This window comes from Dryobates pubescens, chromosome 7 (assembly GCF_014839835.1).
Source record: "Dryobates pubescens isolate bDryPub1 chromosome 7, bDryPub1.pri, whole genome shotgun sequence".
In the NCBI taxonomy this organism is placed as follows: Eukaryota; Metazoa; Chordata; class Aves; order Piciformes; family Picidae; genus Dryobates; species Dryobates pubescens.
Window position 1 is genome coordinate 6,328,338 of NC_071618.1, and position 26,545 is coordinate 6,354,882.

General features: G+C 42.5%; 2 protein-coding genes across 2 annotated transcripts in view; one reads left to right on the top strand and one right to left on the bottom strand.

Annotated features, from left to right (window-relative positions):
* Window positions 1–20,973, bottom strand: part of SEPTIN10 (septin 10) — a 31,179-nt gene extending 10,206 nt beyond the window's left edge. Inside the window, exons 1-7 of the mRNA XM_054162902.1 lie at window positions 20,905–20,973; window positions 15,880–15,997; window positions 14,976–15,171; window positions 13,360–13,546; window positions 8,533–8,694; window positions 6,062–6,158; window positions 5,339–5,507 (exon numbers count right to left, since the gene is read on the bottom strand). Coding sequence (XP_054018877.1) covers window positions 5,339–5,507; window positions 6,062–6,158; window positions 8,533–8,694; window positions 13,360–13,546; window positions 14,976–15,171; window positions 15,880–15,997; window positions 20,905–20,934 — 959 coding nt within the window. The 5' untranslated portion in view covers window positions 20,935–20,973. The remainder of the gene's footprint in view (window positions 1–5,338; window positions 5,508–6,061; window positions 6,159–8,532; window positions 8,695–13,359; window positions 13,547–14,975; window positions 15,172–15,879; window positions 15,998–20,904) is intronic.
* A 261-nt stretch (window positions 20,974–21,234) lies between these two features.
* SOWAHC (sosondowah ankyrin repeat domain family member C) lies at window positions 21,235–26,168 on the top strand. The gene has a single exon (XM_054163066.1). The coding sequence runs from the start codon at window positions 21,371–21,373 to the stop codon at window positions 22,904–22,906; it is 1,536 nt and encodes a 511-aa protein (XP_054019041.1). The 5' UTR covers window positions 21,235–21,370; the 3' UTR covers window positions 22,907–26,168.
* Window positions 26,169–26,545: the final 377 nt, after the last annotated feature.

A 26,545-nucleotide genomic window follows, 5' to 3' on the forward strand; every position in this document is an offset into this window, starting at 1 on the left:
TATAGAATTCTCTGATTGCTCCTCCTTCCTCATAAAGCAAAAGGCAGTTAGCATTTAACAACACCCTTACTTCTCATTCCAGCACTGCCCAGCTTGAAACAGGTCGTGCTTAATGAAAGGAAAGGAAACAATTTCTGCCCTAGTTCATTAGTTATGTTTTATTACAAAGTGTTTTTAAATGAAAATGTAGAATAGAATAGAATAGAATAGAATAGAATAGAATAGAATAGAATAGAATAGAATAGAATAAACCAGGTTGGAAGAGACCTTCGAGATCATCATGTCCAACCTATCATCCAACACCACCCAATCAACCGCTTCAAATGCACAGATCATCCCCACAAATACTCTGCTATCTGTTTACTTCACCACATAAATTTTGCCCTAAAAGTCTTTCCAAGCCCATTCCCAATTGGCTGCTTTACATGGCTTGGAAACCAAACTATACTTATATGATTAGCTTTAGCCTTGGTATTCCATTTTTTCCCTGAAGCACCACATGGTGGATTCTTAATTTTTAAAGTGCTTTACCACACATTATATTTCAATTTGATAAGGTACATACATGACTGTTAACTCTCATAAACTTTAAGAACGATACCTCTGACCTCTTCATTAAAAAAGTGTAATAGATTGGTTTTACAAGGTAAACAAATGAGATTATGTAAGTCCCCAATTGCTCATTAATATATATTATGCTGATTATTGTTATCCAATTTAACAAATAATGGTTTGATGAAACACTAGTACAAACCAGGTATCCTGAAATTAGCAGAATAACCCACATTCCTATGGATTACTTTATTTTAGTGTATGTGACCGTTTGAGGCTGTGCCTTTAAGGAAGGGACACACTGGCTAAATGTTTATAAAATATTTTGGTATTCTAAATGAATTTCATTGGCCAAGTAAGGTGGGAGGTGAGATTGTTAGACCCAGGGGAGCTGGGACTTTCTCTCAGTTTCTCTTCCTTCACTGTTCCTTTCGGCTGGATCTGCTTCTGGGCTTCTGGCCAACTAAGATAAGAAACTAACTCCCTGTGCATAGGCCTCTGTCTGCTGTGCTAACCCCTCTTTTTTCTCTTCTTCTACCTCTTTGGGGGAGAAGGGAGGTAGGGGGGTGAAGGGGGCACAGGGGGAAGCCCCCTCTGTGGGGGTCTGGTTTCTGGTTGAGTTCATTTGCTGTATATTCCTGTATATATTGTAAAATACCTGTATTTGTTGTGTTACATAGAATCTGTTTCCTTGTAAAATATACTCTCATTTCTCCAACTGAGTTTTAGCCGCGGTTTCTTTCTCAGTGGGGGAGGGAAAGCAGAGCCTTTCCTCTCAACCCACTACACTCCTTTTTTTGGCGCCCAACGTGGGCACCAAAGTCCTGCCTACATCATTACACCTTTTTAACCACAGTTAGTGTCTCTCCATACTTCCTAAATACTCTTTACTTACTGGGAGTACTCATGTGAACCTTTCACATGCAGTAGCCTCAGCCACTTCCAAAGCACCCATGACCACATCTTCCTGACGCATTACTGCCCAGTTCCCCTACATTTCAAAAGACAGTACATCATTCAGGCATATGACAACAACTAGTAGGAACAGAGTTCTTCTGCTTTTTCTGCAGTGAGAGCACTAATCATGTACTCCTCTAGAAGCACCCAACCCTTTAGTGATGTTTGGAAATGGAGGGTTAGTTCATTAAGTTATTAGGGTGAGACAGACTGATCATGGAAGCCCCTGGAAATCTGGCTAATTAAAAACTTAGCTCTTAGAATGCAATTGCAAATATTGTGATGACACAAATTCACAAAATACAGGCCATTAAGGAATAGGTGTTTTTAAAAACATAGACCAGTCCCTTCAGGCTACTACTATCTTTATCTTCCCTCCTAAACTCAGTAATAAAGATGCAAATATATTTTTCTGTTGTGTGACGAAACTCTCTCTTTCCATGCCTCCCATAAAAAATAATTCTTGCCAACATATTTTTTCACATGTAAGAGTGAAAGCCTTTACAGAAGTGTGTCCACAGCCTGTCTCGCAAGGTAGCTGCAAATCCAAGAATTACTGGTTGTGCTCTGCAGTAGCATACAATTTTCAATGAATAAAGTACTGTTGTACTTTCAAATCCAGGAGAGTGGTACAGGAGCTTCACAGGCAGCCCTTTTATGACATGCCAAAAAGGCAGAGCATTTTAGCTACTCAAGTGTCAACGTTCAAATGCTACAACCTCCAGCTGTAAAATGCACCAATTATTCAAGTCAGGCAGAAATTTTCTCAGTTTAGGCAAAATAACCCAATTCAGACAATCAAGTTTTGTAAGTAGGCAGCTATATCACAGACACAAAACAGGACTTCTCAACATGCCTTTTGATCATCATTTACACAAGTAGCATCAAATTTTAATCATCAGTCATGTATTGATACACAGTATTAACTAGATTTTAAAACTTTAGCTCCCAGAATCCATCTGTAGGTATTATGAACATCCTTATAGACAAAGAGGACAACTATTTAGTAACATATTTCTGCCCAGAACAGAGTAGTCCCTATTCTGAAAGATATGCAAATTTACAAGTCATCACATGGGAAGCACTGAGTTTCCTCTATGGGAAGAAATGTTTTCTTCCATGCTGTTGAGGATGACACTTGTTATTGTTTCTCCAGTAGCTTCATAAAGCACCTTATGGGCAAGGCTAGATTAGCCTGCTAAAAATACTACATATAGACCCTTTAAATTGTCTTCCCTTTTTATGGTACCATAAAATGTCTCTCCCAAAAGACAAATGCTTTCATTTTCAGACCTCAGTGTCACTCACCATGAAATACAACTAAGGGAGAGCCACACATCCTAGATCCAGTCCCACTTTTCTCTCCCTGCCACAATAAATCTGGGAAAACTTGATTTTTTACAGATTCATTCTCATCCTTCCAAAACAGTAGCATTCTCAACAGATGAGATTTACCAAAACTAATGAAGTGTAACATTTTGCCAAAAAAATAAACTGACATTTAGTGGGTCATACATACAAACTACACACCAGAGGGAACTTAGCTTTTCTGTATCTCCATGAAGCAATCTATTTCTAAACCAACTTTCTAATACAAACCTATCACTTTATACCATTAGTAAAATGCAAACTGTTAAGAGGTTTTACAAAGACAATTCTGTTTGTGGAAGCAAACAGTTCTGTGGATGGTAGCTTTTATCCAAGTGCTGGGTTCTCCACACTGGCCACAGCAACCCCATGCAGTGCTACAGGCTGGGCTCAGAGTGGCCAGGCAGAGAGGGACCGGGGGATACTGGTCGATGGTAGGATGAACATGAGCCTGCAGTGTGCCCAGGTGGCCAAGAGGGCCAATGGCATCCTGGCCTGCATCAGGAACAGTGTGGTCAGCAGGAGCAGGGAGGTCATTCTGCCCCTGTACACTGCACTGATTAGGCCGCACCTCGAGTACTGTGTCCAGTTCTGGGCCCCTTAGTTTAGGAAGGATGTTGAGTTGCTGAAACATGTCCAGAGAAGGGCAACAAAGTTGGTGAGGGGTTTGGAAGACAAGCCCTATGAGAAGAGGCTGAGGGAGCTGGGGTTGCTTAGCCTGGAGAAGAGGAGACTCAGGGTAGACCTTATTTCTTTCTACAACTACCTTAAGGGAGGTTGTAGACAGGTGGAGGTTGGTCTCTTCTCCCAGGCAACCAGCACCAGAACAAGAGGACACAGTCTCAGGCTGTGCCAGGGGAGGTTTAGGCTGGATGTTAGGAAGAAGTTCTACACCGAGAGAGTGATTGCCCATTGGAATGGGCTGACCGGGAAGGTGGTGAAATCACCATCATTGGAGGTGTTCAGGAGGAGACTTGATGGGGTGCTTGGTGCCACGGTTTAGTTGGGAGGCATTTAAAAGTTCTTTGGTTTTACCAGCACAGAATGGGTAAAAGCAGTCTAACCACTAAGTAAAAAAGAAGTAAACAAACCAGTTGGTTCAAAGCACTAGAAACCTTTTTTAATGCAAAGTAATATTTTGTTTTCATGTCTGGTTTAAGTCAGTATTTCCCACCATGACTATGCAATAACAGCACTTTGATAAACCATGAAGGCTTGAACCACTCCTGAATTGCCAGTTCCTCCCCATACAGTCCCAAGCATAAAACAACCAAAGGAGGTTGAAAGAGGGTGGTGACAGAATTGGAAATGTAAGATTATACAAACTGGATATAGAAATTTTAAATATCTCCTGCAGAAAGAAGCTTTACTACATGAAACAGTCAAGTGTCTCCAGCCCTCTGCTTAACTTTCCTTGGGAATCCTCCATTAGTATCTCACACTCCAGTGAAAGATCTCTTGATCTGCAAAGGCTAGACATTTGTTATTATGGCAGATCATATGGAAAGTCAATGGTGTAACATTACAAAGAAACTAAGTAAATCAGCATGCTAATAATCTGCCACTCTCTTCTGCTCTGGTAAGATCTCACCTGGAGTACTGTGTCCAGCTCTGGGGTACCCAACACAACAGAGACATGGACCTGCTGTAGAAGGTCCAGAGGAAGGCCACCAAGATGATCAGGGGGCTGGAGCTCCTCTCTTATAAAGGCAGGCTGAAAGAACTGGAGCTGTTCAGCCTGGAGAAGAAAAGGCTTTGGGGAGACCTTACAGATACATTTCAGTATCTGAAGGGGACCTATAGGAAGGCTGCTGAAAGACTGTTTGGAAGAGCTTGTAATGATAGGATGAGGGGCAATTGTTTTAAAATGGAGCAGGGTAGATTTAGGTTGGACATAAGGAGGAAGTTGTTTACAATGAGAGTGAAAAATACTGGAATGGGTTGCCCAGAGATGTAGTTGAGGCCCCTTCTCCAGTGACATTCAGCATCAGACTTGATGTAGCCCTGGGCAGCCTGACCTAGTTGGAGGTGTTTCTGCTTACTGCAGGGGGATTGGACAAGATGACCTTTCCCAGATGACCTTGAGTGTCCCTTTCAACCCAATGCAATCTGTGAATCTGCAATATACAACAAAATAATCTGAAAGGCATTAAGTGCATGTACCTGAAGAAAACTGACATTCTCCATGACCAAAATTAAAATCCTCATGTTTACTCTGAAAGAGTTCAGAAATACAACTAGCTTGTATGCCTTTAAAAGCAATGCTCATATAATCTCATACACTTCTCCATGAAGATAACTTAACAAAGAGCTACATACTTACTCTGATTGTCAAAACTCCATTTTTTTTTCCTCTGAGAAAACCAACTCTTTCTATGAACCCTGCTCTAGATTGGGTCATTACAGTCAAATGTGGAGTGAATGGATGTTGAAAGCAGGTGCTGCACGTGAAGTCCTTTACCTGACTGGTTTGTTCTCAGGGCCAGTGTCCCTGAAGCCCATCTCTTCCAGTCTGCAGCGTCTGTACAACTCGTAATGTCGTGCATGAGTCTGCTCTCTTAAGTCTTCCATATTGGTGCAAATAAGCATCTTGCGAAGCTTCACAAAGTCACAGTGGTTCTCATTCTCCACTAGCAGTTAAAAAAAACCACATTTCATTATCATGCACAAGTAGAAAAATTGACAAAATGTATTTTAAGCAGTGTTAGACTCATTTGTTTTGCATGCTAATTATGCTTCCAGGAAAATATATCTCATTGTTTCTTTTGGCTCTTACACTTCCATGGAATCTCTAATACACACATTGAAGCACTAATTGTGAGTAGACTGGTGAACATGTTCCAACATGTCCCCATTTCCTGCTTTCAGTTGAAACATTTCTCTTCCTCCCCCCTCCCCCTTCTTCACTGACAATCATAAAACTTTGAAATTTGCTAGTGCTAAGGGCACTGCCCACCATACTAATTCACCCAAATATTATATACACCATCTCAGAGATGCACCAGTGCTGATGCAACCACCAGTCAGTGCACACCTCCACTGTGAATTGCCAGACTCCTTAAATTGTTGATCCAAAATACAATCAACATGGCAGCAGTGGATAGTACCAGCCTGTTTTAGCTTTGGTGAATTTTATATTTCAACAACAAAAACCTCATTAAAACACCTCTGAGAATTCATTTACCTTGTACAATGCCCCAGGGATACTGACGAGCCCTCACCACTTTGTTTCCAATTTTCACCTCTTTTGTACTTCCTACTACAGCAAATGGCAAACACCCCTGTAAGAGTCACACCAGTACAGTCTTAACTCTCAGCATTCCTATGGAAACACTGAAAAGTAAACACTTGAGAAATAAATTAGGGGGAAAACCTGCCATTAAAGGAAAAGCCAACAGACAGTTTCAAACCAAAAATCACTGTAGAGAGAACAGCAGTTAATCAAACTACAGTAAAGTCAAACTACCATAACAACACTGAGAGGAGCAGTTGACAGACCAGATGAGTGTGGTGCCAGGTTAGAGGAACCACAACAAGCTGGAGAAATGGGTCATCAAGAATCTCATGAAGTTCAAATGAGAGTAATGACGAGTCCTGCATGTCAGGAGGAACACCATGCCCCAGCACACGGTGAGTCCAACCATGTGTAAAAGCACTTTGGAGAAAAGATGTGGGGTTCCTGCTGGACCATAGGTTGGATCTGATTCAGCAGGTTTGTTCCAGTAGCAAAGGTGGCCACCTACATCCTGAGCTGCAGTAGGAAGAGTATCAGCAGTAAATAGAAAGCTGCTCTACAACACATTTCCCTGAGTCATTGAATCATAGAATTGTTAGGGTTGGAAGGGACCTCAAGGATCATCTAGTTCCAACACCCCTGCCATGGGCAGGGACCCCTCACACTACATCAGGTTGCTCAGAGTCACATCCAGCCTGGCCTGAAAAACCTCCAGGGATGGGGCTTCCAGCACCTCCCTGGGCAACCTGTTCCAGTGTCTCACCACCTTCATGGTGAAGAACTTCTTCCTAACATCCAACCTGAATCTACCCATTTCTATTTTTTTTCCATTCCCCCTAGTCCTATCACTACCTGACACCCTAAAAAGTCTCTCAGCAGCTTTCTTGCAGGCCTCCTTCAGATACTGGAAGGCCACAATTAGGCCTTGCAGCCTTCTCTTCTCCAGACTGAACAGCCCCAACTCCCTCAGTCTGTCCTCATAGGAGAGGTGCTCCAGTCCTCTAATCATCTTCGTGGCCCTTCTCTGGACACATTCCAGCACCTCCAGATCCTTCCCATCATATTCAGTCCAAGCTCATATTCCCAGTAACAGTCATGAGATGATCACAGGTTTGAACCTGAGGTAGAGTTAGTGGTGTAGCCTTGGCCAAATGGCCAGAAATACAAGCTGGGTACTGACTGTCTACATGCTGACCCACAACAACTGACCAAAGGGAAAAAAAAATCATTAACTAGGAGATTTATAGCAGCCTTGCAGTACTTAAAGGGGACCTACAAGAAAGATGAGGAGGGCCTCTTTATCAGCAAGTACAGTGATAGGACAAGGGGTAATGGCTTTAAATTTAAAGAGAGTAGTTTTACATTAGCTATAAAGAAGAAATTCTTCACTATGATGTTGGTGAGGTGCTGGAACATCGCTCAGGGTAGCTGTAGATGCTCCCTGGCCCAGAAATGTTAAATACCACTTTGAGTGGGGCTTTGAGCAACCTGATCAAGTGGAAGGTGTCCCTGCCCATAGCACAGGGGTGGAAGTAAATGACCTTCAAACATCCCTTCCAACCCAAGCCATTCTATGATAAATCACTAGCAGAGCATGAAAGGGGTAAGCAACAATCACTTTTCTCCACAGCAGAAGGGCCTGTTCTGAGCAGCAGCCTGCATATCCTCACTTCCTGGCACAGCTGACAGAGGTTGGGAATGCAGAGCCATATACTCCAGCACACTGGGCTCTTCCTACTTTCAAACCACAGTAGATGCAAACAGACACTCATGTACATCTACAAGCATATGCACATGAACTGCAAGTACAGACAGTGGTCAAAGCAATCTAGCTTCACAAGCTTAGCTGAAGACAGTAGATACTCCTGGGAAGATCTGAGTGGACAACAGTAAAACAAGCCAGGATTGTATCTGACTTCTTAATCCCCAGACAAAATTTGTCCCAATTTCAAATGAATGTACTAAATAAAAAGGCAGATGGAAGATTTGCTATCATAAAGACCACAGAAAACGAGAAATGAGGCATTTGAGTATCTTCTGCAACAGAAGTACTATTTGCTGAGGGAAAGAGCAAAGCCAATCTATTTATCTATGTTAACAATTATGTACTGATTATTAGAAATTAGAAAAAGCAACTATGAGTAAGAATCTATTTTCTGTTACTGAGCCAGGAAAAACAAACAAAAACAAAAGTCCTCCTAAAACATGTGGCATTAACAGCAGAGGGACAGGAAGATTTACAAGTAGGGAAAACAAACAAAACCACACAAACATATGACCTTTTTACAGAGAGAATAAAACAAATAAGCAAACCTGTGACATACAAACCTAGGAGCCTCAAAATAATGGTGAAGGCACACAATTACATTAGAGAGTGATGCTTGAGTATTGAAGTATCAACAGTTTTGTCATTTACTTACATTCATGATGGTATTCATTTCAGCGAAGGTTTCATCATCAGTTGGAAACTGGTAAATCTGGACACCATTGCTAACTAGTTCACTCATGATTTTGTTCTTGAAATTCTGTAGTTCAGTTTTAGAAATGCCATCTGCTTTGCCAATAATTGGTATAATGTTCACCTTTCAATGATACAAAATGTGTAAGAATTACAGTTTTATTTGACACCTTTTATAAATTACATCGTTTGGCAATAAGCTGCTTAAAACTTTTCCATCAGCTGGTAGCAAAGCTTCACAAACTATGATAAATGCATTAACTGGTATCACTTAGCAAAATAACAACAGATTATTTAATATACTGCCTTAAAATTAATTGCTTCTGACAAAAGAATAAGGAGGGAGGTATCACACTGTACTCAAAAGAAAAGCAATGCCTACTTATTAACTAAATAACATTAGGCATTTATATGTCTGCCAAAAAAAATAGATTGGTTTAGCTTATAGCACTGAGGGACATGGTTCAGGTGTTAAATGAAAGCTGATGGTTTAAGGATGCAAAGAAAAGGAAGCTGGCTACCAAACACTGCCTCACCCTGAGCCTCCTCCTTGGATTCCTTTCAGCTACATTATCTTGTTCACCTCACCACTGCAGCAAGGAATATAGAATAGAATAGAATAGAATAGAATAGAATAGAATAGAATAGAATAGAATAGAATAGAATAGAATAGAATAGAATAGAATAGAATAGAATAGAATAGAATAGAATAGAATAGAATAGAATAGAATAGAATAGAATAGAATAGACCAGACCAGGTTGGAAGAGACCTTCGAGATCATCGTGTCCAACCTATCATCCAACACCACCCAATCAACTAAACCATGCAACCAAGCATCCTGTCAAGCCTCGCCCTGAACACCCCCAGCGACGACGACCCCAACACATCCTCAGGCAGCCCACTCCAGTGGGCAATCACTCTCTCTGTGTAAAACTTCCTCCTAACCTCCAGCCTAAACCTCCCCTGATGCAGCCTGAGACTGTGCCCTCTTGTTCTGGTACTGGCTGCCTGGGAGAAGAGACCAACCTCCGCCTCACTACAACCCCCCTTCAGGTAGTTGCAGAGAGCAATAAGGTCACCCCTGAGTCTCCTCCTCTCCAGGCTAAGCAACCCCAGCTCCCTCAATCTCTCCTCACAGAAGTTTCTCAAGTGTCTATTGCAAAGAGAGGAATGACAAAGACTGAAGAATCTTGCTTACCAGTCTTTACACCAATTATTCAGAATTCACAATTCATTTTTACTACAGTACACTGACCCATTTCCTAACAGTCACTAACTTACAAAGGCAGTAGACACCATTTTTTTCTTTAAAATACTGTCACTACTCCTAAAACATGCATTTTTCAGAGCTAGACACAAAGAATTAATGTCAATATCCAAGTGTTTTGGAAGAACAATACAAATAATTCTTCCAGACTTCAGAAGACAAGAGTCTTATCAAAAAAATAAAATATGGGGGGGGTGGGAGGGAAAGAAAAAACCCCCACCAAAACCCAAACACTAAATACCAACCAAACCCACAACCCCCACTCACATTCTTTTTATTCTTCTGAATATTCTGTCTGAATGGAAGTGCCTAAGCATGGAATCTCAAGAACAGGCTCAAAATGGATGTTACTGAAAGAAACCTTCTGGTTTAAGCAAAATTAAATTAATATGAAATTAAGTGTTCCAAATTAAATAAAGTGTGCCAGCTCAAAGCATGACTTCTATACAGGTTGGACTCGATGATCCTCAAGGTCTCTTCCAACCTTAGTGATACTGTGAGATTACCAGATGGTCTCCTGGACTGTGTAGCATACACAAACCAAGCATGTACAGGGCAATAGGTGAGGAGAAAGTTCTTCACAGAGAGAGTTGTTAGCCATTGCAATGTGCTGCCCAGGGAGGTGGTGGAGTCACTGTCCTTGGAGGTGTTCAAGAGGGGATTGGACATGGTACTTGGTGCCATGGTTCAGTAGTTATGAGGTCTTGGGTGACAGGTTGGACTTGATGATCTTTGAGGTCTTTTCCAACCTTATTGATTCTATGATTCTATGAATATATATAGAACATAAAACAAAACTCTAGAATTTTCTTTTATATGTAAATGAGCTAATTTAGCTCATTACAACCAGAAGCTATTTACAGCTTCAGCTGAATTAGCTGAAGGACATCAATTTAGGTTTTCTGTCATATAACTTTAAAAAACAGACAGAACATGGAGTCCTCAGAATTAAATTAACCTTTACTCTGTCTTTTCAACGTGAAATTTTTTCCAAGCACTTATTAATTAGGAGACAATCTGTCAGATCATGAGTACAGCAGAGAAAGACTACTGAGGAGACCAATAACAAAGGACAAACAAAATCACTAGAAACTGTGATTACAGCTATCAACATTGATGTTAAATCACAACCATTGTATTAAAATTGAAAGTGATACTACTCTGGCTTTAGATAAGCAAGAAAGTTATCTTTGCTTGATGTGCCAAAAGAAATTTCTGCTTACAGCATCTGAGGTGTATATGGAAACTAGTATCTCAGTACTTTCATCCAAGAATAACAATAATTCAGAGCATACATTTTTACTAACAAGAGACTTAAAACTGTATGAGTTGGGACCACAGAGAGATGTGCCTCTAGTCCCACTGCCCTCTCCCATGCCTACTACTCACTTAGGAACCAGCTGACTCTCTTCCAGCCTCTTTCTCAGCTGCCATTCCCCACAACTACAAAACTGAATTTTACCACAGAGCTACAGGCCATTAATCTAACTTAATCCTCACGTAAAATATAAATTTAACCCCACATAAAATGCCTACACTTGCAATAAAATCAATAATCCTGCCCTTCCCCTTGTCAGCAGCTGTTCATTGCCAGGTGGCTATCCAAGGAGACAGATTACTTTGGGGCTTGATCAGTTCCCTAACCAAGCAAAAATCTTTGGCTTTCATTTTAAACGAGTTCAGTCATCCAGGCAACTGGCTGCCCGAAACACTTCCGCAGGCACGGTGGGAAGAAGCAGCTGAGACTGCCTCATTCAGTATCAATACAGAATGACCATATAAATCTACCAGGATAAACTTCATCCATGCTCACTGCTTCTCTGTTTGCTAGCAGCAGATCCAGCCCTCTAATCATCCTCCTGTATGAAATGCAGAATGTCACTTCCCCCACCATTAGAAAACACGTTGTCACTCCAACTTAATATTTTTATGTAACACCTTACATTAATGTAAAGCATTTGTTATCCCTTTCTGCTACAGAGAAGGAAAAAAAATACATCTATTTGAAATAATTATTGGTTGATATCTTACAGGCTGATTTAAGTGTAGGAATCAATACAGATACTTTCCAAATATTCTTTTTGAAGGAAAAAAAACCCAGCAAACTCAAACTCTACAAGGTACAGACATGTAATTTCCTGATTTTACAGTAATTTGTATGTAATTCTGGAAGAATGACTTAAAAATGCAGATGTATTAGATGAATTATCACTAGATCCCAGTAAGAAATCAATACAGAAGAAGCAGCCCTTAATGGATGAATGAAATATGGCTGGGCTGTAGTGATTCAGTCCTAAGAAAAACTTTCCAGCGTCTGAAAAGCTAGGAGGCAAATTCTTAGCTTGTCAGCCAATTTGTAAGCAATAGAGAAAAATTTACTGCTCACAGATACATTCTGGGTTTTTTTGAATCCACAGTTGATAGGATGACTCTATCCTATTCCACCTTCAAAATTCAGAGTAGAACAATATGGTCCATGAAACTGTCCCATTTTCTAGTATCAAGGCTCTCTAGCTGTGAGTATGTATTACAGAGCAATTTTGCAAACATTTTAATCTGGCATAAACCAACACCATAGCAGAAAGATGAGGACCAGCTCTCCCCTACCTTTGTCCCACCACACGTCCCCCTGACTTGCTCTGTGCTATTGAGAAAGTTCACAACACAAAACATATCCACGAACCAAATTACAAAAACACTGAATGTGCTCATCAATCACAAATGTGGTAAGACAGCTGGTGTCTTGAAGAAACACCTCACAAACAAAATGCAGGAAAAAGGCAGGAGAAATTCTAGTAAATAATAAAGAAAAGAAGAACAGCAAGTGCATTTCAGCTTTCAAATGTCCCAAAATGCCAATAAACTAAACCCAGATGTAGTAAGGCTTCTTAGCATGGGTTAAACATTTAGTTTCATCCAGTTCACACGAGAAAAAGAAGTTGAGTATTTAGAAAGTGCAAGTAATCACACTATAAACCATTTTAAACTTTCAAAACAAATCAAGATGTGTAGTTTTAAACACTTTTTATCTTTAAAAAAAACCATGCTGGCAGGGTGTTCTGTTCATGGCATTTGCCTTCTCAGTTGTCTGTAAGATAACTGCAAACTAAGTGCTGCAAAGCTTTCTATGTGCCAACTTTTCAGCAGTCCCCAAATCCACAGTGAACTAGAAACATCAGTTAGAACTACTGCAGCACTCATGGAGGGTACCCTACCCAAACACTGTAAGATGTTAACTGTTTGTTAGTAAAGTTGGTAGCTGTACTTAAATAAATCATTGTGCTTCTTTGTCCAACATTCTTGCTGGGTGTCTCTCTCTCCTGTTGCTTTGCAAATAAACAGGTGATGAACTATCATCTACTTGTGGCAACAAATTATTCTAAACATATACATGACAGTACAAAACAAATCCCAAACCCAAACATACAGATAGAGAACTGAAAGATGGTAGAGGATCTAAAAGCTGCAAGATGCTTCAGGAAAAAAAAGACAAGTTCTTCAAAATTCTTTCAAAGTCTTACCTTGCTGTCAAGGCTTTTCATGGTTAACAAGTCTAAGGTTTTGAGGGAATGGCCTGTAGGTGAAATGAAATAGATGCAGACATGGATGCGTGTATCATGGTAGATAAATAAAGAACGGTTAATTTTCAGTTCTTCCTGGAGATAGGCTTCAAATTGCGCATCTATATAATCCACTATTGGCTGATAGCTGTAAGAAATAAAATTTAACAACCAGAGATCAGCTGAATTCTTTCCTTGCATACCAAAAGGCTGCTCAAGTACCCAGCACAGCAGAAAATTATATGTAGAGGGTATTCTTAATTTCTGAAAGACTATTAAAAAAAAAACAAAAAACCAACCCAAAAATGTGCACCTAGCAAAGAAAGAAAAAATTCTAGCTACTATAAGTGAAAAAAGCTACATAAAGTTATTTATGATTATAACTGATCTTCCCAAGTGATAAATTTTTGCAAGCAAGCTATGCAACTGCAGAACTCTTAGACACAAGGAAGATACAAGAAACTCTGAGATAAAAGAAAAGAAAGAACATGCAGTTACCAGTAACAAGAAATAGGACCTCCTTTATCTTCTGAAGATGGAGTGCTGTACATGAGAGAGCTCTTAACAGACAAAAATTGAAAAGGAGGAATGTAAGACAAGAATGTAAACCTGCTTTGCGATAAGTACAATTGAAGTATACTCGATTCTACTTGAAACCAGATTATCAGCTGCTTTCTAAAAAAGAAAGCGTAGCCAGGCATTCAAGTGCCCTTACATGTCTGCTACTACACAAAGCTTACAAACCTAATCAAATGTTATCAAAATTCAGAAGCAGTTCTTACGTACAAAATTAAAAGCAGGACTAAAAGGCAGCACCTACACCACACATCGCAACTTCTAATATCTATAATAATATCTACGTGGATCTCATTCATCCAAGTCACTAGCAATAGGTATTTTCCAGTCATATTAGGAGACATTGCTGTCCTGATAATCTCAACAAGACACCCACATTTATAATTACCACCATTTAGGCACTCATATCACACAAAGGATTGCTAACATTCTCAATTATTAAGGTGAAAGAAACAAAATCTGCTGAGAGAGTTCAGTACTTTAAAATCTCCAATTCATAAAAGCATAGACTCAAAAAAAAGTTCTGAAAGACAGTAACACAGTATCTCTGCATCTTATGTTGTCCAACAGAAAAACAAAGGCCTTCAGTTATCCACATGATGTTCCCTCCAGTTGGAGTTCTTCATAATGTGCCAGTGAAATTGTTAAAAACCCTTTAGATCTAATCTAGAGAATCTACAGTACATCAGAATGTGTTTGGTTGCTTGTAAAGTCTCCTGTTCACCTTCTCCCTGCTTCACTGCACCTCAAAAGAAACTCTAACCACTACTGCACATTTTATTTACATACTTAAGAGAAGATTTGTATCATAAAGAAAGGGGCAGAGTTTATCTGATTCTATCTCCTAGATGAAAAGAAAAACATGCTTATTGTAGTACACTGGGAAAGCAGTTAACTAAAAATTTGAAACATATGCAAGCCAAGTACAAAGCCCACATACAAATCAGCTTATAATTGAGGATCATCACTGCTGCCTATCATAGCAATGAGAGGGCACTTACCTGTCTTCTCTGTTTATCTGGTCACCAAATCCCACTGTGTTTACAACAGTCAGCTTCAAAAGAACATTACTTTCCTGGAGTTCATAAGTCTGGGCTCTAAGTTGTACACGTGGCAGAAAATGTGTTGACACAGGGTCATCAAAATTGGTGTTAAATAAGCTGTTTATCAAGGCTGATTTTCCAATTCCAGTTTCCCCTAAACAGAAGGGGTGGAGAAGACATTTTGCACATCAAATAAATACCTACTAAGCACAGACAGCATTAGCACAGCAACTTGACAAATTTACACAAAACTTGTCAATGGGTTTCTCAGAGCAAAATGGTTGCCTACATTCCGTTTTTATAATCAGTTAATTATTTCATCCCAGAGATACAAAAGAGTTAATTGCTAATGAGTAATAAGAACAGTCTCTTGACACTTTGGTTCCTTTAAAAGCATGAACTAATTTCCTACAGATTTAAAAAAGCTGAGTAGCTGTCTGTAAAACACAGGGCTCAAGACAGGGTTTTTCTGAATAAGGGTAAAATACAAGAGCAAACATCCGTTAAGTATAGAACAACTTAAGCAACACCACCTTGGAACTGTAGGATCTTTTAACCTGAAGCTCTTTGTTACAGTAAAAATAGAGTAGCCCTGTTTACTCGAAACAATCCAAGAAACTGCCCACAAATCAAGAAATGCATGGCATCCATTTTCAACTTTTTTGGTCTTCAGATTGTTTACACAAATGTAAATATAAAAACAAACTATCGATACAAATAAGCAAAGCTGGGGGAACAGGTGGAATTATCGTTCATGTTTAACATTAAAGGACAGGTTTAACATTGCAATTGGCTTAAATTTCAGTCACTTCCTAAAGATGGGTATACTACTAAAGGCTTAAATCACTCAAATACTACTTACCAATGCAAAGAATGTTGAAGCAGAAGCCCTGCTTGATGGATTTTTTAACAAGTTGCTCGGGTAAACTACCAAAGCCAACATGCCCAGACAAGGATAAAGTTCGATAGCCATGATTTTGCTACAGAAAAAGAGTTTTAAAAACATGTTAGTGAAGTGAGTTGCAGAGCAGTTAGCAATGGCAGCAAAGGCACCCCACTAGAGGAAGCTAGAACTCATTCCTCATGATTTACACAAAATCAAGAAAAGCAAGTGTCTGAAAAAATACCCATCATGAAGCACTATTCCATGATTTAAGGACACGTTCAAATTTACTTTACAGAACTGTTTGCAGGATCAAAGTGAAGCCCATATTGGGGGGGGGGGGGGGGGAGAAAAAAATAAAATCGAAATAAAATTGAAAACTTTAGACAGAACATAGATCACAGTTGGTTCCCTGTTACAAATGAAGAAAAATTATTAGGCAGAATTCAAAATAGAGATGAGAATCACAGGAAGTTATAAATGAGAACTCATTCTGAATAGCTAGCATTGCTCTTGCTATTTATGGAAAATAATACACTATCTATACATCAGAACTTTGAGATAATATTATATATATGATTAGAAATGTCAAGAGCTGCACGTTCCTTTTCAAATATCAACTAGCAATCTAGCATCGTGACATCAAGACAATGAGCATACTAAAAATGCTAAGACCAAAAGGAAATAGCTTGGTTTGTACAAATGATCACGGTACACACAATGAGATTCCTGGAAGCGTACTCCAATGCAACACCAATAGCAAAATTTTAAACACTGGAGGTAGACTGGTGCAGAATCTACTACTAGTTTATAACAAAACTACTTTTTTAAAGTATTTTAACTGCTATTAAGCTGTTAAAACAGTTAAGACACAATAGAATCTTCAGTCATCAACTTCACAAAAAATGCTGTAATAAAAGCTCTTTAAACTTTCAAGAAATGCTGTGCAGCTCAACTGGAAACAGTTTCAGTCGTACTGATTTAGAAGCCTATGTACAGAAAACTTTCATTGCCAGAGGTTATCGTGACAAATTGTTATATTTGGCTTTTGCAAGGGGAAGGTGGGTGCCAGTGTTGCTAGGAACTGCAGGGTTCAATCCTTAAGCTGACTGGCTGGTCGTAGTCTGTGTTGTGTAGGATGTGTATTGGGAGAGAAATGGAGGGAGGGTGAGGTGTCAAGGCATTGCGTTGTTGAGACTGTCTGGGTCAAGAGTGCAAACCATTATCCCAGCCCTGATGACCACAGCCAACAACAGGTGGGACTGGGAATGGGGGGGTGGGAGCATGCTTGGGAAATGTAAAGGGATTTGTGGAGCTATTTATGAATTTGTATGTTTGATGTCTACATAAGCTCAACTTGTGTTGTTATGGTGCGCCTCTAGCGAATCTGCTATGTGCCCAGCACTGTTTTGCCTTTATAATAAACTGTTTGTATTTAAAATTTAGCAGTGGGCTCATTTCTCACATTAGTGTTCACGAAGGAGACAGAGGAGTCCTGTAAAACTTTATTCAAATGAAGGGAAATCCACAGGGCATATCCCTGTGGGGTCTCAAACTGCTGAAGGACACAGCCTTCTTTTATCCTAAATTCCCAGCCACAAGGAACCTCGTTCCTTTCTCCATTGGCTGAGGTACCCAGAATGCAAAAACTTCCTCGTCCACCTACTACACATTCCCCCTTACATGTACAGCCCCCTGCATCATACATCCCATCTTCATTAAAATTAGGCTAATAAAAATTAACTTCTGTGTCTGGGGAGGTGTAAAGCCTATTAGGCCTGTGCACTATCCTAAAAGTTCAAAGGTTTAAGCTGCATCCAGTTACTACTGGTTTCTGCTGTCTTCAAAGGACACTTTGTTAGTTAAGGAAAGATATATGGGGATGGTTCAGTGATAAGGGTACCAAAACTATGCTAGTTACAGGTAATAAGGATAAGGTCAAATTGCTGACATGGCACAGGCTGCCCCAGACAGTCAAAACTTGGAAACATTTTCCAACAATTCCTCCTTTTTGTGTTCTTTATTGATTCCTAGTTCTTTTACTATTTCAGGCTGCATATTGTGATGTCTTTAGTTGTAAAGACACACCTCTCTGTCCCATCACTTACATTCTTGCACGTTTATACTTCTGTTCTCCACATGACAAATGTCACAAGAGCTACTGTTGTCATTGGAGACTCGCCTTCCTCCACCTTCCTTATGGAAGAACTACTTTGTAAACCTGTTTCATCTAATATCACTTGGAACATTCTCAGTAGAAAAGCATTAACCTATGTTTTTCCTTCTGAAAATTACCAAGGGCATCATGGCTCTCCTGCAGTGCCAGCACCTCATACTGTGCTTACTGTGTTGTAGTCTAACAAATATGCAAAGAAATAAAACCCACAAAACTGACCCTGTGATGCCTGCATTCATCCTACTTCTCAAAGAAATAATACATTACCCAGCTAAAAAAAAAAGAAATTACTACCATGTCACCAGCTTAGAAAAATGGTGACCACTAAAACAACATTGGCCCATTGATCCAATCTGTCCAAGTCCCTCTGGGCATCAGCCACAAGGGTGGGTGAGAACACCACTCTCTGTAAAGCCTCCCTACCTTCATGAAGATCAAAACACTCCCACCTAACTTGGTGTCATCTGAAAACTTGTTGATGGTACACTCTACATTCTCATCAAGGTCATCAATAAAGATGTTAAACAGAAGTGGTCCCAACACTGAGCCTTGAGGAACACCACTAGTGACCAGCTGCCAGCTGGATATAATTCCATCAACCACCACTCATGAATTGCATTACTCTCTTACATTGAATTACTTTCCCAATAACTGAACTTATAGCTAATCCAGTAATAGCAATGCTGATATTGCCTCATAAGACGTGATGTAAGTAGATTTTGGAAACAAGCAGAAAAATACTTCAAACTTTTGGGTAGAGAAAATCTAAAATGTAGACAGGTGATGCAGGCATGCATATAACTGGCATCTCTTGATGTCAATACATGCCTCAGAGAGAGACGGAGAATAGATAGGGTCAGTAGAGAGAGAAAAGAAAGGGAACCTTAGCAAAATAACATAGAACAGAAAATATAGAAGAAGGAAAAACAAAGAAGAGGAAACCTGGTTCAGCCCTCTGAGATGACCATGACACAAAAATAATCATGCTGTTATCAGTACTGGTGTCACAAATGCAGTCATTTTCAGAAGATCTGCACTTCTTTGGCTGTGCTGGCTCAGCTGTGTCCGTTGCAGCTTTATCTCTGGGTTTCCTGAAAAGCACTGAAGTCAGTCTTGTTCACCCTTGACCACATCAGTGCCTTGTTGTTGATGTTTCTTGTACGAATGAGAAAGCAATGCTGGTCTTGCATGCAAGAATGGCAGCTGCTATCAGAAGACCTCTTTGACTGCAATAAGGAATTTTTTCCCCCTTTTTAATTAATCAATGACAAGCACTGTATGCTGCTGTAGGAGGGCAATGTCTGCCAAACTTTCCCAGAAGTCACATTTTCAAAAACCAGAAGTACTAAATACTTGCACCTCATACTTTCTGTAGTCTGACTGCAAAAATCAGAAGTACTAAATATTTGCACCTCATACTTTCTGTAGTCTGACTGCAAATTTACAGAGGTTTATAGAACTCAGACTGCATTCTGAGAGTCATTTTTCACTTTCGCAAAACAACTGAAAACAAAATCTTCCCTCTCTTCCCTACCAAATCCATCCGCTTAGTGGACCCTCAGTCCTGATCTCACTCAGTCTTGTTGATTTATTGCATCTCTGCACTCTTCACACAAACATGAATCAATAAAGTAATTTTGTGGTTTTTTGCTTACTTAGGCTCTTTTATTTCCACATTTTTCTAGTTTCCTGCGAGTGCTGTGAAGTACTGACTCTCCACCTCGCCACCTGGCTGTATGTAAATAGTATGCATGAGCAGAGAAAGCTTATATGACATTAAAGCATTGTACTATGTTATAGTGAAGCTCCAAAGGATCTGCACAGGCCTGACGAGAGTACATGTGAAGCAGAGGTTTCTGGGTGGGAGGCCCAAGAGAAAGGAAGCTATGCTCAACAGTCAAATTATGAGCATGCAAAGAAACATGAACGATGACCTTTCACTCTCTAGCGGAGGTTGGCCAGGACATGGTCATGCCCTGTGATGGCTCTAACAATTGTCAAACAAATAACTCTTTCAGCACCCAAACTCAAAGCAATCCCTCCTTCTTCTTGCGCTCCCACGCTGCTCCCTTGGGTGTGCCATCAAGAACTGACACAATACACTGTCCCAGATAAAAATCACTCCAAGTAAAGAAAATGTCTTTAGTCAGGGTAGAGGATTATCCCCAAAATTTCTCCATGTTGTCTCCAGAGTCCCTTGGTAGTTTACATTGCTGAGGTGTAAAACACAGCTGAAAAGTCATAAATGAATCATGAAACTAATGCTCCAGCACTAATGCATGGATGTGTTCCATGTCTTAAAAGCAGATGACAGCTTTACCATTATGCATAACAACAATATTTCTTCAAAAGCTAAGATTCAGCTCTGCAACCATTACTTGAAATACACGATACGCTCTGGGACGTCTAAGAAGGGCAACACCTGAAAATCAGACCCTTTAACGAAAAGGTGTTTGTTTTGGTTTTTTAATCTTGGCAACTTCGGGAACTAAACGGTATGCCAAGGCTTAATTTCTCCCCGCACACCCTCCTGACACCGCATTGAAGCAGCTTTCACGCACGCCTGCTCCAATAGGGGCAGCTCCCGGTCCCCCTTAGTAAGAGCAGCTCTGTACAAGGTCACTGCCATCCCTCCACAGGGTGTAACAGCTGCTCCCCTTCCCCTCTTGCCGCCGCGCTGCCAGACCTGTATCTTCAGCCACGCCGCGGTGACACCTACCACCTGGTACCCCCAGCGCAGGGGCTGCCCACCGGCCACCACGGCGGCTAACAGCCGGCGGAACTCCCCGCCCGCTCCTCTCGGCTTCCGCACCGCGGAGGGGACTTACTGGCTGCCGACTGGCGCGGGAAGTGGCCATATCCCCGGCAGACGAGGCGATGCGAAGCGAAGGAGGGAAGGAAGGAAAGAGGGAACGACGCGGGCGGAGTCGCCGCCGAGAGTGCGCGCACCCACCCGCAGCCGTGGCGGGGCGCTCCCAGCCGCCGGACCGGTGCCGACTGGCGGGCGGGCGTGGCCGCGGCGGCCCCACGCAGGGGGGAGGAGAAGGGGGCGGTGGTAGCCGCCCCAGAGCCGCGGCCGAGGCGGGTGCTCCTGGCGCGGGGTGGCGGACACGGCCCCTCCTGGCCGGAGGGTGGCGCGGCGTCGCCACTGCCGCCGCCACTGCCGCCGCCTTCGCGGCAGTGATTGCCGGGCATGTCTCCGCCAGGAGGAGGGGCCCGGGTATCAGCGGCACTGCCGCGCCCGCAGGGGCAGCAGAAGTGGTGGCGAAGCAACACGATGGAGCAGGGGTGGTGATGGCGGAACCAGCGGAGCTGCAGCGCGAGTCGGTGGTGCAGTTCCTAGCGGCACGGGGCGGGCGGGCCCGCAACACGGAGCTGCTGGAGCATTTCCGGGACTGGCACAGCCCCTCAGACCCTGACCGCCGCACAGCCGCCCGCCAGCACTTCAAGGAGCTGGTCAATGCTGTGGCCACCGTGCGCCAGGAGCCGGACACCGGCGTCAAGTACGTGCACCTTCGTCGCCGGTACTGCGCTCTGGAGTTCCCCGCCGCCGCCCTGACCTCCGGAGAGGAGAAGGCGGCGGCAACGGTGGTGGGGGACAGCGCGCAGCGGCCGAGCCCGTTGCCTTCCCCGCAGGCGGGCGATGAGGAGGCGCCGCCACCGGCGATTGGGGATGCCGGCAGCTGCCCTCAGCCCGCGCGGCGGCGGGGCGAGCCACCCCGTCCGAACCCAGCAGCGGCCGCAGGCCAGCGGAAGGGCTCCCGGCGGGGGCCGCTTCCCGGGCGCAGTGGAGGCGGCGGTGAAGAGGCTGCGGTAGCGGCGGGCCCCGGGAGGCCTCCTCCTCCACCACCACCAGCGGAGGAGGCAGCGGCGGCCGACGGCGCCCCCGGAGCGGCAGCGCAGGGGGGCGGCCGCAGGAGCCTACGGGAGGCGACGCGGGGCGGCTCGCCCCAGCTGAAGCGCGGTGCCCTCCCCGGGGGTGGCCGCGGCCGCGGCGGTGATTCAGACAGCGCCTCGGTCTCCTTGTCTTCCGCGGACGAGGAGGGGAGCACCACCGGTGCCGTGGCCCTGGATCCTCTGGAGCACGCATGGATGCTGTCCGCCTCGGACGGGCGGTGGGAGAGCCTGGAGGGGCTGCTGAGCTGCGAACCGGCGCTGTTCTGCAAGCGGGACTTCATCACTGGTTTCACGGTACTGCACTGGGCCGCCAAACACGGGCGGCAGGAGCTATTGGCCAGGCTGGTCAACTTTGCCCAGCGGCACCAACTGCCCGTGGACATCAACGCGCGCACTAGCGGCGGGCACACCGCCCTGCACATAGCCGCCATGCACGGGCACGCCGAAGTGGTAAAGCTGCTTGTGGGAGCCTACGACGCCGACGTGGACATCCGTGACTACAGCGGGCGCAAGGCTGCGCAGTACCTGCACCAGGGTACCTCAGGGGATATGCGGAGCCTCGTGGGGGCCCTGGATGAGGAGGAGGAGGAGGAGGAAGGGGCTGCCAGCAATGGGGGTGGGCGCTGGAGGCTCTCCAAGGTGTTGCCCTCTAATCTCATGAGCTACCGGCTGTCCCACCACCACCATCATCACAGCACTGGAGAGGAAGCCGAGGGCACTGAAGGGACAGCGGTGCCAGGCAAGGGCAAGGAGATGACCAGGAAGGCCTCTGGCAGTGGGCGGATGAAGCCTCGTCTTAATAAGATTCGCTTCAGGACTCAGATCATCCACAACACACCCTCCTTTCGTGGTGACACTGAGGAGGAAGAACATGAGGAGAAATCTTTGAAAGCATCATTCAAGCTCAGGCCAAAGTCCAATGTCTTTGGATGAGGCCAGGGAGCTGGAGGTCTGGGAGGTGGGCAAACAGACCAAAGTGCCCTAGGGTGTAGTGCAGAAGGTGAGGCAGGTACAAGTGGGTGCACATCTACACTCATGTACTGTGGGCAGAGAGGTCCTGAATGTCTTGCTTCAACTCTCAGTTTGATGGGGTCAAAGAGCCCAGTGGGTCAGTCGGGCTCTGGTGGCTTACAACTGCCAAGAGCAGCTGGTTTGGCCAGGCCCTCAGTGCTGAAATGAGAAGCAGCAGGTACATTGAGAAATGCTGGGGTGTTTAAAACTGGTGCTTCTTTCTCCCTGAAAGAAGGCTTTGGGATTGGAAACCTATGTTAGTGAATCCATTAGGCTTAGCAAGTTGAGTGGGGGAAAGAAATGCAAATTCTCTAATCTTGTATTATCAGCTGGTACTATAAACTACTCACAAACAACTTGCAAGTAAGAACACCTCAGTAATATGCAAATACACTTTACGTTTCTCTTTAAGAGCAATACCACCTGGCACAGCGTGGAGTTTAGGTACCCAAAATGAGATGGTAGATAACAGTTTTCATTCAGAAGCCAAGCTTCAATCCAGCAAAGACTTTAGCCTCTGTTGACTTTATTCATTGTCTTATTTGACATCATGCAAACAATAAAGTGAACCAGGTGCAGAAGTCTCTGCTGTCTGAGGTACTACTGAGCTTACTTATTGCTGTCAGAATACTAACACAACATAAAGGAAACAAAGAGTCGTCTTCTGTATTTGATATGTTTTGCCTTGGGCAAAGCGATTTTATTTTAATCACTGTGAATTCTCCAGTGCCAGACCTAGCGCAGTTTTAGTTTATTAAGTCTGGTCAATTCTTACTAAGTGTTGTTTATGTAATACACTGCATTTAAAAACAGAAAATTGTGTTGTATGTGCTACCCGTGAAAGTCATTCTCTTTTAGAGAAGAGCACAGACACCGTTGCATGCAATCTTTATGAAACTCTAATATGGTCCTGTAATGTTACTCTGTTTGCTAGTAACTTGGGTGCCGATCCCTTTATCTGACTTTGTGCAGAAATGAAGAAGGAAAAAAAAAGGGGGGAGGGGTTGTGAATTCACAGACCAGTTGAATAACTAGAACTCTGAAACTCTGCCCCTGTTTATCATCCCAAGTGAAAGCAGTATAATGACATACTCAAGTGATGGCAATGGTGTTTTGAGTTCTTTTAAACCTGTGTTTCTAGAGAAGTGATAACCCAGGCTTTGAATTGTTTAATGATCTCATAAGTCTTAATCTGATTGACAAGCCTATCCGTCTGCTAAAGCTTTCAGAAACCTTGAATCTTGTTTCTCTACTTAAAGGTAGCAACTCCAGTGAAATGTAGGAGGTAGATTTGAATCTTGATTCGGCCTTCCTTAAGAATGAGGTAGAGCTGACCCTGCTCAAGGTAGTAGCTCAGCCCTGCTTAGATATTAAGGTACGGCCAGTTTCAGTGCAAGATTTGTTGGCTTCCTCAGAATGCATGTGTATGTCTGGCCAGCCACTAACCGAAAGCAGATAGGCTTTGACATGTTAAAATCCAAATCTGAAACACTGATATTTAAATGAGTGCCACAAGCTGTAGAACACCTCACAGGGAAACTGCTGCTGGGAGTTGTGCACTTTGAAGGTAATAGCTGACTAGCTGTTGCTGGTGGCTTCTTGCATTTCTTGTAGCAACAGGGGAAGGGGGTGTTACCAATTCACTGATTTCAGACTTCCCATGCAGTTAAATTACCAATTTCAGCACTTTGTGTCAAAACATAATAAAGGACAGTATTTGCATAGGCATGCAAGTGACACTTAACTGTTTCTGGGAGAAGTTACAAGAAGAAAAAGCCCTGAATCTCTGCATAGGTGTTGGTCATTACTGTTATGCAAAGACTAGAAATTATACAGAGGTTCAGCTTTAGTTTGTAATTTATAAACTATATTATTACAGATTCCATGTGCCTTCGTTTTGGGTTGGTTGCCACAAATGTGATGGATAAAATCAGTCTTGCAAAGCACTTTGCCTTTACATCTGTGGGACAGGACCAGAAATTTTCTCTCAGCCCTTCCCCTTGAAGCTGTAAACTTGTACAGAATGGGATGTCTTAAAGAGGGGCAAGGAGGGAAAATTATACTGTATAGCAAATTCTTTTGTAACAGAGAAGATAATCAGATTCCTAGGTCTTTAAACTTCATTCACTCTCTAAGATAAATACCTATTTAGACTTCTGCAGAAGGAAGTTTTCTGATTGAACACTTGCAATATGAATCCTTATCAGCATGGCCACTTCTGAGTTGAGCACATATTCCATGCAGCTACCTGTGTCCAAACCTTATTAAAGTAGCTTTTTGCTTTGAGAGCTTATAGTTCTTTCGTATGTGCTGTGGGGTGAAGTGTTATCTCTTCACATGCAAATGGCAAAGAATTGCATAAAAGAGTGAGTCTTAAATAGGGGGTTGGAGCCTGGGGAAATGATTTGAGGGTTTTGATTCCCTGGGATTTTGAATACAGCACATTTTGAACTTTAAAATACTAACTGGAACATAGTTTTATCTGGAATAATATAATAGAACCTTGGTAATTACTAAGGAAACTTGAAAAATGATGCCTCATTTTAACTCACTGTTTGGAGTATCAAAGTGAAACTGTTGGTCCAGTTGTACTGCTTAGCTGTCAATTAATGAAATTTTACAGTAATGGTCCAAAAGTCTTGCAAGGTGGAGTGCAACAGAACAGACATCTCTGTTGGTGTTTGAGGTGTTTTGACAAATGGCTAGATAACCACTAGTGTCTGTCTGCGCTATGGGACTAAAGCACTTTGATTTCACATTATGACTTGTCACATTCCATGTGGTTACTTTTTTATAACATGAGCTAAAAAACTTAAGTTTTGGTTGGAGATAGGAAAGGCTTGATGCCCTGTTTCAGAATCTTTACAGTCCAGAGGTACTCTTGAGTCAAATATTTTGGATACATTGCCTAGAAAGATGTGAGTTTGAAATAAAAGTTGTATGGTACAGAGAACTGAAGCACTTGCTGGTGTCTTTTTCATGGTACGCTTGAAATTACTGAGTGTGTTTGTTCACTTTTTATGCCGGTGTGTAAGGCAGGGAGACTGTAACGTTTGAAATACTTCAGGGGCCTGGAAGCGTGTCAGTTTTTATTAATACCACTTTTTATGGATGTCTTTCTGAATGGTTATGAGTTAAGAATCTGTAAGCTTTAGTTTTACTGAAATAAAAAAAGCCCATGAATTGTTTGTGCCTGAATCGACTTCTGGATGCTACATACTCAGATGCTACTTGCATATTGGCTACATTATATATGGTTTGCCTTTTTTTTTTGTTTCATCATGAAGATAGCTGATGTCATGCAACACTCAGGGAGAAGTGAAAAAAGGACAGTGGAATTGTTTGCAAGACAGTAACTTTTTTTCTTCCACAGTTACTTGTCTAACAGCTATGTCAAAGCAAATGAAGACATCATAATTTATTTGTTTTTAGAGAAGTCTGTCTAAGTAAGGGCCTGGGAGAGTGGCATTGCTTAACTTAAAATAGCATTCTGACCTTATTTCTGTGCAGCTCAACATCTGTGATTCTAGGGAGATTAATACTAGTTTTGGTCTCTATGTA